The sequence below is a fragment of the Ochotona princeps genome, chromosome 13, assembly GCF_030435755.1.
Source record: "Ochotona princeps isolate mOchPri1 chromosome 13, mOchPri1.hap1, whole genome shotgun sequence".
Classification (NCBI taxonomy): Eukaryota; Metazoa; Chordata; class Mammalia; order Lagomorpha; family Ochotonidae; genus Ochotona; species Ochotona princeps.
In genome coordinates this window covers 29,181,334-29,193,985 of record NC_080844.1, presented here as the reverse complement: position 1 = coordinate 29,193,985, position 12,652 = coordinate 29,181,334, and the positions used below count along the sequence as shown (strand labels likewise).

General features: G+C 37.5%; 1 protein-coding gene across 1 annotated transcript in view; it reads left to right on the top strand.

The window, feature by feature from the left end:
• The window catches only part of CTNNA3 (catenin alpha 3), a 1,173,927-nt gene extending 1,161,938 nt beyond the window's left edge, over window positions 1-11,989 (top strand). Inside the window, exon 18 of the mRNA XM_058671693.1 lies at window positions 11,654-11,989. Coding sequence (XP_058527676.1) covers window positions 11,654-11,941 — 288 coding nt within the window. The 3' untranslated portion in view covers window positions 11,942-11,989. The remainder of the gene's footprint in view (window positions 1-11,653) is intronic.
• The last annotated feature ends 663 nt before the right edge of the window (window positions 11,990-12,652 follow it).

Here is a 12,652-nt window from a genome sequence, read left to right as displayed (position 1 = left end):
TATTCAGATGGCCTGGTGAGATTAAAAGAAGATAAAACCCTTTACATTTGAAATGGGAAACACTCACGCCAATCACCATGGATATGACACAAAATCCATGTGATTGGTAGGCATTAGAACATATAGGTAGGGTAGTATATATATTTAGATGGAGGCTTACCCATAAATCCAATCTTAAAAAATAGATTCATCTTATTTATTTGAAAGACAGGGACAGTAATATAGAGGTAGAGAAGTAATTCTTAAATCCTCTTTCAGTCCTGAAATGGTTACATCACCTGGGACAGATCCAGAAAAACCAAGACCTGGAACTCTATCTGTGTGTCCCATGGGAGTGTCAGGGGCCCAAGCACTTGAGCTGTATTCTTCAAGTTAACCATGTATATTAGCAAGAAGCTGGATCAGAAGCAGAGCAGCCAGGCTTCAAACTAGTGTTCCAGTATTGGATGTTGCTGTTCAAAGTGGTGGCTTAATCTACAGTACCATAATTCTGGCCTGAGAAATCCAGTTTTAATCAAGAAAGTCATTATTTTTATTGAGAAATACAATAAAGATGCTTAGGAAAGCCACATTTAGTTCATGTTTCTGGAGGGTAGGAGAGACTTGGATGGCGATTCATAAAAATCAGGTTGAGAGAGTCAACAGAGCTCCATGTCAAATGCTTAAGGGAAAAAAAAGTCGGTTGAAACTCTCCCAAACTACTGAATATGGAAGACTATTTATGAAAAACATTCTAAAGTGAAATAAGAATAGACTGGGAGATCAGAGAGAAAAACAATCACAATTGGGAGGACACTTTTTTTTACTGTAAGAGAAAACATTTCTGTTATGAAGTAGCAGCACATAGTGGAGAGAACAGGAACTTTGGTATGAGAATGATATGGATTTAAGTGTAGCTTTTCTTTTTATTGCCTTTGTTACCTGGAGCAAAGCAATGAAATTCTCCGAGCCATAGTTCTTAGATAGCTTATCAGATAAAAGAAGAAAAAAATTATATCTTTCTCACAGTGTCATTTCAATTACAAATAATATTTTAAAGTATGTGGTCTGAAAACAGTTTTTAAAAATCAGAAGCTATTACAAGATCATCTGTTCCTCATTGCTTCACATGTGGCAGAATTCATCGGCAAATGAATGCCGCTGCCGCTGTTGCTGCTGTTTCCAGATTCTTGGTGACGATGGGTGTGATGGTGAGCAGTGTACTGTATGCAACCCATACTTCCATGTCGTCATGACAATCCTGAAACAGATATTGTTCACTTCCATTTTACAGATGAGAGGAAAACTAAGAGTCAGAGAGAGACCAGTTGTTTGGATTGTGGTAGTTTGTCCCCAGTGCCCCTTAATTCTACTTCGTTCTCCCTACATTTACCCACTTACCTAGATATACACTTACTTACAAAATTGCCCACTAACCTTGTAAGCTTTATTCTTGGAATTTGCACAAAAGCAAAGATCACAGTGATTAAAAACTACACATAGATTGATGGTTCTACTGCCTGCTGAATTCCAGTGCCTGGAGATTGGTTTAGATTTCTGCAGTGGGGGGTTTGCAGCCAATAAAGTTTCCAATTTTCCAAATGGCTGGGAGGGCCACAAACAGCTGCTCTAAAATGTGTTTCAACTTCATCCCCTCCACTCGTAGACAGCTGTGCTTATCTATAGAAGGGCTATGAACGATCATTTTCTACTTTATAAGACACTGTAGGCAGCATGAGAAAGACTTCTTATTTGAAAAAAATACTCAATTCAGAATCAGAACCGTTTTGGATTTGATCATTTTGACTCTTCTGCAACTCATGATACTCAAATACCAAGTTTATGAACCTCGACTAAATGGGAGATCATCCTTGAGAAGACGCTTTCATTGTTGTGCTCATGGTACACTCTTTTTTTATTAACTGATTAGTCCATGCCTCTGAAGTAACTGCATTATTGGTTCAAAAAATTCAGTGGCAATAATTTCTGAAGCACTGTGCTGCGTTGTTGCCTTCTCATGTGTGGTGAAGCAAGAATGGTAAGAGTTAGTGGGATTGTTGCTTTGATTTCCACAACACAGTATATGATTTTGATGTCTATAGGTTACTGCAGGCCTGGGATGGAACACTGCCTAGACCTACCACTCAAATGAGATTAGGGAATAGAGGAAAAGAAATTTGTAAAAGTACATGGGACTTGAAAAGCTGATGCCTTTTATCACAAATTCTGTGAATGTACTTGTTTAACAGCAGCCGTATTTTCAGTATTTATCCCAAGTTGTAGGGTACAGGGAAACAGGAAACAGTTATGTGCATTTATGTGTGGTTTTTTGATTAGATAAGAGCAGAGATCCATGAACTTTACTTTTCAAATCCATACTATTATATTTGCAGGAATGAAAAGTTAGTACTATGAAATTTTAGAAATGAAAGCAGAACATAATGACAGTGAGAAGGGTAGGCATGCGTGGGCATAAATTTCAGTTTGTAAGTTGCTAGAGATTGGATATGTGTTTGTTCTCCAACTTATGCATACATGAACCATCACCCTCTCAAAAAAAGGTCTTAATAATGTTTAGAATGGAAACCGAGAAATCCTCACATCGCTAGGATATACTCATGAAAAGTAGTTCTTTGAGAGGGTTAGTTGCAAACATCATAATAAGTCTAGATATTCTCTACTTTCTGGATTGCCTTGCGATAATTCTTCCACATGTACTGTTTCATTGTCATCTTCCAGCCTCACCAGTGACTTTCTGAATCAATATGGCCTAGTAGATCTAGGACTGTGCATGTCCTAACTCTTCAAGGGGTGAAGAACATCCAACCTGTGCTCCATCCAAACCCTCTAATCATTTGGTCTGTCCCTGCAAAGGAAACCACGAGCAGGAATCAAAATTCAATAGATCTACAACAGGCAAATTTTTTACTTGATAGTTTTTGTGGCCTGTGAAGGATGTTATAAAACCTGATTGGCCTTTGCCAGGAAAAATGGAAAAATAGGAGTGGATGTTGTGGCACAGTAGGAACCTCTTTAGGATACCCACATCCCATTTTGGAGTGCCAATTCAAGTTCCAGCTACTAATGTATCCTTGGAGGCAACAGACAATGTTTGAAGTGTTTGGACTCCTGGCTCCCAGACTGGAAACATAGATGGAGTTCCAGGTTCTTGGCTTCAGTGTAGTCCATCCTTAGCTTGTGTGGACAATTGGGAAATGAAGCAGAAGATGAAAAGTCTGAAAAACTATTAAGATAATGAAGCAAATGGCACTATGTGGGTGCCAATATTGCCAAGTATGTTGTGCAAAGGTACTTCAAAACACTGAAGGAAAATTAAAGGATGTTGATTTTGGTACCAAAAATTTTGGAATCTTTGCATGGGCTTTTCACAGTATGCATTTTACATGAATTTTATTACTATCCCTTGTATGTAGCAAAAAAAAACGTTATTTCCAGAATATAAACGATTCTAAAGCTGTACAAAAGATAGCCCAACCATAGTGTTAAATATATAATAGACACTTAAGGAGATAAGTAGATGTTCACCAAGAGCTGTAAGTATTCTTAGCATGATTACTCATAAAGGTAGAGCAATTTAAAACAACAGTGGGATTTCATTCCACACTCATAAGAATTTCTAAATTGAAAAGGACTCAAATTATCAAGTGTGGCTGGGAATACTGGACTAACCATTTCTGACAGAACTTAAGATGATAAAATCACATTAATTATGGTTTCCTAGAAAGTTAAACATATACTTTAAACATACCAGTCTTAATTTTAGTTATTGAGTGAGATAAATCAAAATATACTTTATTCAATCTAGTAAGACTGTAACAACCCAATATAGTCAATTATGGATTAACAAATCATTTTATACATACATACATATATATGTATATATACATATAAAGGATTGTTTTTCAGCAATAAATAAAATAAAGTCTTGAAACACATGGTAATGTGAGTGAGGTTTACAGCTATAGTGCTGGGTAAAAGAAGCAATACACACAAAAATACATGCCATAGAATTCCCAGTTTGTTTCCATTCTGGAAAATCTAAGCAATAAATAGCAGATTCTTTGTTCTCTCACAAGGAGCAATACAAGGATTATGTTAGCTGGGAGAAACTCATGGAAACCAGTCAACATAAATAGGACACTGATACAGTGATACCAGAATTTACACTTCTTTCTGTGTACTTAAAATGTAGTAAAAATGTCAAAAGCTTAGGTGATATGTTGTCATGAAGTGCTGTTGCTAATTATGCTGTTGAACATCGGAACTTGCTACTGCTGTCTTTTCGTATTAGCCAACATCTGTGTGCTTCTACTCCCATCATGTCCTGCCTCTAGTTCGGATAAACATTTTTCGTTAGTTAGGTGAGAGAAAAGATGCACTTACCTTTCTATGCTTGGGTTAATTCACTTAACAAGATGATTTTCAGTTCCATCCATTTTGAGAGAATTTAACAGCTTTGAAAAAGAAAGAATGAAGGACAGATATTCAGGCAGTTTCATGTTGGTTGAATGTTTTTGTTCTGTTTTGTTATTATTTGCTGACTTGCTTATTTTATTTTTTGTTAAGTGAAATTATCTACAGAACAAAAGAGAATATGAGGTGCTAGGAGTTAAATGAGCAAAAGTTTTAAACAGTGTTTGCATAGATTGGGTGAAAGCATTAGCTGAAGATATGTGGATACTTTGTCTTCTTAAACTTCATGTTGTTGCCTGTCAATTTGTCTGGAAAGCTGTTTGCAATCATCTAAAAGTGGAATAGAATCAACTTTGGATTCGTGCTAGGGCTATGGATAGTTCTGCTCTTCAAATGTCTTCATTTAGATGACAAGCAAGCTAATAAATGTTGACTACTGCTAATGAATCCTTATAAATTATATACTTGAATTGAATTATCACAGTGTATCACATAAACATACACAATTAAAACAATAATCCAAGTTAAAAAAAAGTGGCAGAACAATCTCAATAGAAAGAAATTGAAAATTGTGGAGTTGTAAAAATATTTGAAGGCTGAGCCTGGTGCAATAGTGGCTAAAATCCTCGCCTTGCACACACTGGGATTTCATATGAGCACAGGATAGAGACCCGGCTGCTCCACTTCCCTTCCAGCTCCTTGGTTGTGGCCTGGGAACGTAGTACAAGATAGCCCAAAGTTTTGGGACCCTGCATCCAAATGGAGACTCGGAAGAAGCTCCTGGCTCCTGGCTTTGGATTGGCTCAGCTGCGACTATTGGGGCCACTTGGGGAGTGAACCAGCACGTGGAAGATCTTTCTCTCTGTATCTCCTTCTCTCTATATATGTGTCTTTCTAATAAAGAAAAAGAAATCTTTTTTTTTTTTTTAAAGATTTTATTATTACTGAAAAGCCGGATATACAGAGAGGAGGAGAGACAGAGAGGAAGATCTTCCATCCGATGTTTCACTCCCCAAGTGAGCCGCAACAGGCCGGTATGCGCCAAACCGATGCCGGGACCAGGAACCTCTTCCAGGTCTCCCACGCGGGTGCAGGGTCCCAATGCATTGGGCCGTCCTCGACTGCTTTCCCAGGCCACAGGCAGGGAGCTGGATGGGAAGTGGAGCTGCCGGGATTAGAACCGGCGCCCATATGGGATCCCGGGGCTTTCAAGGCGAGGACTTTAGCCGCTAGACCACGCCGCCGGGCCCGAAAAAGAAATCTTAAAAAAAAATTTGAGGATTGGAAATCCTACATGGATAGTCAAACTGATGCTGTATTAGATGTTAGGTTCACGTCCTGCTCTTTGCTTGCTTTTGATCATGAAAGAAAATGTAGGATCAAGGGTGGAGAGCAGTGCTTTCTCAGTGTTAGCCCATACGTTTCTGCAGCATTTTGGGTTGCCACATTCAATAGTGCCACACATGTGTATGCAGTGGGGGGATCTCAGTGTCTTGATGGTTGTTAAAGAAAAGAGTAATCATTGATGTTGAGAAAACTGCTTCAAATCCATGTCACTGCTAGCTCTTAGGAAAGAATCTAATCTGTGTAACCAGAGCTATAAATATTATGGAAAATTAGTTATGCTAAGTATTTACATCACTGTGGTTGAAGGACAGCTAATCATTAATTTTAGCAGCCTACACATTTAGTAGCAGGCCATTATAAGCGAAATTAAATAGCTACCAGAATTGGCCTTCTATTTATGATTATTTCTTTAAAGGTGATACAAAACATTTTTGGTTTATAATATTGTACCTGTTACAGAAAAATATTAGCTTTGAAAATGTTTTTGACAGGACAAGACAGCGAGTGAATACATGTCATCCTTCATTTCGCATGCAGTCCTCTCAGTAGTGCTAAATTTCTTCAGTTATTCAATGCGTTGACTCTCCCCCTTTCAACTTCACTTGTCCTTTTCTGTTGTCATGTTCTGAAGGAGAGTTGACAAAGGACAAATGTACTGATGGATTAGATCAGCAGCTCATTGAATAACTCTTCATATTCAAGGAATATACTACCTTCTTAATTTAATTATAAGCTTGACAATTTCAATTTGGAAATTTAGCTCCATTGTGACTACTTTAGCAAAGTTCTTGTTTGATTTGCCTGTTAAGCCAGCCTGGATGTTTAGAATTTAGAATGTTTAGAATTTAGAAATGTATCTGAATGGGAAGAATTATTTCAATGCAGTGCATCCTTTCAAAAATCTGTTCAGAAACAAAATAATGTGCTAAACAACTCACTATAAAATTAGTTTCTCAGGAGAGGTCCAGGGTGAATCATAAAAATATATTGGATTAGTTGATAGAGTTTTGCTTAAAAGTGTGTGTAAGCATTTTCTTTCTGTGTAACTACCACCATCAGATCAATCTGGAGATGCACAGAGCATCTATTTTGCAAGCAAGGCTGCAAATATCTTAATGTAGTTTTAGAAATTGTCATCTTATGTAATCTCTTGCTGTTAGCCAACACATATACGTATGCCCTTTTGACATTGTCTCTGTCAAACTTATTTCCATGTGGTTAACTGAACACATTGCAACACAGAATTTAAAAAGGAACTTTATGGTTATGGAACAAATTCTGACTTTTCTTGCAAAACAAAGGCTAGAAAGTTGTTTAACATCAGAAAGCTATTTTATTATTCAGAATTGTATTACTATGATATGCTATGAAAATGAAAGAATGTTATCATTTCCGTATCCTAGAATCTATAATGCAATGGCTTTATGATTTTTCTTTCATTTGCTTATTTGAAGTCAGATTTAATTTTTAAAAATGTTTTTAATGAAATAGTCTGAAGGTATTTAAGCGGTTAGAGATATTGAAGGGTGACTGCTTCTATCTTTACTGTTGAAAAGTGCAACTTAGAAATTAATGCAGTAGAAGTATTTCAGACTACTATCTTGCCAAAATGCTTTGACAGTTAAAATATATTCATTGTTCCTGATACCAGCATTTACTAGGATGTAAAAATAAGAGAACTCTATTTGTAATTAAGGTTTTATTCAATGATCAATTTAGAAGGGAGTCAGATAATGCTATCCTCTTAGAATTATATCTATGAAAGACATAAAATATGTTCCTCTTATATTAATAAAATCTTTCAAAGAGAAACTGAGTTTTAGACATTACACTAATGTTAGCGCAATGTTTTATCAATTCAATAACAAAATGATCATATATGGGAAATAACGTATTAGCGGGATTAAGGATTACATAGTGAAAAAAACACTAGTTAGAATATTTTGTCTCATATTCCAGCTGTACCATAATAGCTGTCTCACTGGACAAGCCTTCTAGTTATGTTCCTCTCATCCATAACATGAAGATAACAGTAGCACTTATCACATAAGGTTGCCATGAGATATTTATGCCGTATATTTATAACAACATCCAATAGGTATTCAATTACAATCATAATCTTAATATACCTGGATCCAAAGTCCACACATTAGGTTTTCAAGTATTGCTTTTGTGCAGCTACACTATCCACCAGGGGTCTGAAGTTATAGGTCAAATGAGTATTCCCCAAAATATCATGGGCTACACTTGGTACCAGTTGACCCCAGTGGCTGTAGGGCAAGAAACATATCTTTGCAAGCGACATCATCTTTTCTGTCTGCAGGCGTTCCAGCTGAAACAGTTGGCATGGCAGTTCCTATAGGCTTTGGGAAGCAGTGCTTTCCCTGGGTGACAGACCAGGTGTGAGGACATAAAATCTGTACCGTGGAAACAAGGATCACTTAGACTTAAAATCCTCATGGGAAGAATGTTTCTGATAAAGATCTTAGAATCAAAATAGGCAGAATTATTGTTCAAATAAAAACATTTCTGGTGTTTTGACATGATGTAAATAAGAAATATACAAAATTAAAAGAAGAAGAAGAATCAAGCATGTCTTTTTGAAATTCTCCCCTGAACTGTTAATAGTTATAGTGGGATTGTGACAAGGATTTTCTATCAGGCAGTGAAAATTGACCTAGCTGTCAAGGATTTATACCACAAATTCTTAATATTCTTTTTGTAAAAGGATTCAGATATGAAATATATATACATAAGTGGCATGCGCCATCTATTACATTCGCATAGCAAAAATTTGACACTCCATGAGGAAAAAGAAGATACTTTTAGTGTTGTTAAATACCTCCTTTTCTTTAGCAGAGGGCTGTTGATATGTTTCCAAGAAGAAAATGTTTCTATATGAAGACAATTTTAGAACTGATGTGTTGTGGTTTCACTGAAACCATATGTAACATAACACAAATGAGACATTATAATAAAAGAATTTATGATGCCAATTTATGATGGTCATAATGAATAAGACTCTAGATAGGCATTATTTTGACTGGGAAAATGTTGCACAAAAACAGCACAAGAGGTCCTGGCACAATAGCCTAGTGGCTAAAGTCCTCACATTGGACATGCTGGGATCTCATATGGGCACCAGTTCTAATCCCGGCAGCCCTGGTTCCCATCAGCTCCCTGCTTGAGTACTGGGAAAGCAGTCAAGGACAGCCCAAAGCCTTGGGACCCTGCACCCACATGGGAGACCTGGAAGAGGCTCCTGGCTCCCGGCTCCTGGCTTTGGATCAGCTCAGCTCTGGCCGTTGTGGCCACTTGGGAGTGAGTCAGTGCACAGAAGATCTTTCTCTCTGTCTCTCTTCCTCTCTCTCTTCCTCTCTGTATATCTGACTTTCCAATAAAATAAATAAATCTTAAAAAAAATTCTGACTGACATGAGCCCCCATGCCCCACTGCTTTCTATTAAAGACTTCATAAAAACTTTATGGTGATGTGATCTGCTGAGGATAAACCATTGTTGTCATGCTTGATGGATGGCATTCCTGCGGATCCTGGATTACTTCACTGTTTAGAAAAATCTTCCTTCTTCCTAACTGAGCTCTAGATTTTGAATGAACACATTTAAATTAATGAAGGGTAGACTTTTTAATTGTGTGGTCTATCTGTAGAGTAATTTAGTAAGGTGTATTATTCTACTGAAAGACTAATTTTTAAGTATGTGCAGATTCAGAAGCTCCAAGTGCCCAACTGTTTGTAAAACGTTTGACATTCCTAACACAGGCCCACATTTTACATTTCTTACTTCAATAAAGTAAAGAGACTTAAAGATGTCGCCAAATATTATTGATTTTTAAATTACGTATCTTTTTGGCGTTACCTTTTCAAGGATTTTAGACTTGGAGTATAAAGAAACTAATTTAATTTTCTTCCCAGGAAGCAGGCAGCTAGAACATTGCCCAAGGCACATAACCCAAACTTACTTACCCCAAATTTGCTTTGCTCATTTATTCTGTATCTGCAATGGGATTCCTTGAACAGCAAAAGTAGAGTACTCAGGCCAGGCAGCTGCTGAGGGATTCTGCTTAGTACAGAGCTAGCGAGTGTCAAACTGACAGCACACGCCACTGAGGAGTGACAGCGGGGGTGCATCTACCGGGCTGAGTTGGCTGTGGATGACAATCTGCCAAACTAAAATGATGCAAGAGGTATTGGTTGTATAAAAATGAATCAACTTAGCTTTGCTCTAAGGAATCTGGCAGAAGTGTAGGAGTATCATCCGATTTTTCTCAGAGATTGTTTTTTGGAAACAAGCCACAAAATAAAACAAAAATAGAATCATGTGCAGAAAAATTTCTTTTAGGGATTTCATTAATCCATTTTCATCATGAAAAAATTATAGCCCTTTTTAAAAAACAAGGGAAATAATTTGTAACAAAATAAACTATGTGGCAGTCAATATACAAGTTTATGTATATTACTATCTTTTATTATCTTCTTTTTTAAGCCAAGTCTTTTTTTTTTTTTTAGATTTATTTATTTATTACAAAGTCAGATATACACAGAGGAGGAGAGACAGAGAGGAAGATCTTCCGTCCGATGATTCACTCCCCAAGTGAGCCGCAACGGGCCAGTGTGCGCCGATCTGATGCCGGGAACCTGGAACCTCTTCTGGGTCTCCCACGCGGGTGCAGTGTCCCAATGCATTGGGCCGTCCTTGACTGCTTTCCCAGGCCACAAGCAGGGAGCTGGGTGGGAAGTGGAGCTGCTGGGATTAGAACCGGCGCCCATATGGGATCCCGGGGCGTTCAAGGCGAGGACTTTAGCCGCTAGGCCACGCCGCCGGGCCCTATTTTCTTTTTAATAACAGGAGCAAGCAGAGTCAAAATAGTTGAGTGACAGATCCAAGTTGCCAAAAGGCAGATCTGAAAATTAAATTTATCTTTTCCCGTAAAGCTTTGGATCTTTCTTCTGTATTAACATGGTGTATGATGCAATTAAATATGTGTGTTTTTAAAACATCATTTTAAATGCAACTATTTGGGAACTATTCACAAAAGATCATGGTAGTATATATGTATGCTTACATGTACTTGACATTTATCTTAAAGTACACATTCCCTGAAGGGAAATCATTTCCATTATCCTTGTGATACTACTTACTAATAACATTGTAGATAATCCTGTTTTACAGAAATGGCTTTATGTGATTTTTTTAAAAAAAATATGGAGATCTTGGGACTGGCAGTGGCTTAACAGGCTAACCCTTACACTGGGGAGCTAGCATCCTATAGGTGTGCCAGTTCATGAACCTGCTGTTCCACTTCCCATCCAACTTCCTCTTTATGACCTGGGAAAGCAGTAGAGGATGACTCAAGTGCTTTGAAACTCTATACCCCCATGGGAGACCTGGAAGAATCTCCTGGGCTGCTGGCTTTAGATTTGCTTAGCTCCAGCTGTTGCAGCCATTTGGACAGTGAGCCAGTAGATGGAAGATCTTTTTTTTCTGTCCCTTATCTCTGTAAATATCCTTTCAAATAAGAATAAATCTTTTTTTTTAAAGAAAAGAAATCCAGAAATCTTGACAAAGAAAGCAGAGACTATTGCTTTTTATAATCTGTGAATGAGACTACTAAGGGATGTATATGATTTCATTGAAAACTAAGAGGAAGGAATTCATCCCTCTAAGATACCTTCTTGGGAGAAAGAATGTTTTATCCCTTTATAAATGTAATAAAAACAGGTTGCAGGTTTATATATAGTAATATGAGTATAAAATGAGAACTAACATTCATTTCTGGGATAAAGAGCATTTTCTTTTTATGACGTTAGATCCTTTTGAATTCTTGATTGCATTCTTGAGTAATAATTTTTTCTTTTCTTCCTTTTCCTGCAGTTGGACAGTGTCACCTCCCTGATCCAAGCAGCAAAAAATTTAATGAATGCTGTGGTGCAAACAGTGAAAATGTCCTACATTGCGTCAACCAAGATCATCCGAATTCAGAGTCCTTTGGGTCCCAGACACCCAGTTGTAATGTGGAGAATGAAGGCTCCAGCCAAAAAACCACTCATTAAGAAAGAGAGGCCAGAGGAAGCCTATGCAGCTGTCAGACGAGGCTCAGCTAAGAAAAAAATCCATCCAGTCAAAGTCATGAGTGAATTTAGAGGGAGACAGATCTACTGAAATCGCCATTCTTCTTTAATGCCTATATTACAAAATCCTGGCTAATTCTCTTTGCTTTATGTTATACTTGATTAGCACTATAATTTCACTAACCTTTGGAGTTTACTCACAAATATCATAATCTCTTAGGGCATGAATCAATGTCAGAAACCTGTGTTTGGGATTTATGTCGTTGTCGTCCGCATGCGCCCAGCACTTCTTAGTTAATCAGTGTATACTTGTGTGAATGAACCCATCAGGTGCCATTCAGCCATTCCCATCACAAGTATTGCCTTTGATCTTTTACTAGATGATCAGAGGACACAAAAAATAAGTCTAATTTTAATCACTAAATACACTCTTTTAATTTGGTTCTAAAGCATTTTCATTTGGTGGTAAAGCACATTGATTTGATTTTCAACGGGAACAACAGACTTTATAAAGTATCTTCCCAGTTATGCTCTGTACATTATTTACCTGACCTAATCTTGTGCTTGGTATGGGTGAAATCCTGAATCCCTGTCATAGAAGAAAACTTCCAGTCTGTAGGCATCTGCATTCATTGCCAGCTGATTAAGACACCAACCATCATAAACGAACCAGTTTTGAGCAGTTAGGCTGCTTGCTAGGTTTGGAAGATTGGCCTGCATTACTGATGGGATTCTTTGTGGCTAGTACAAAAGTTACTGGTACTTTTGATTTCACGTGTGTGCCTTTTTGGGCTCTATCGCA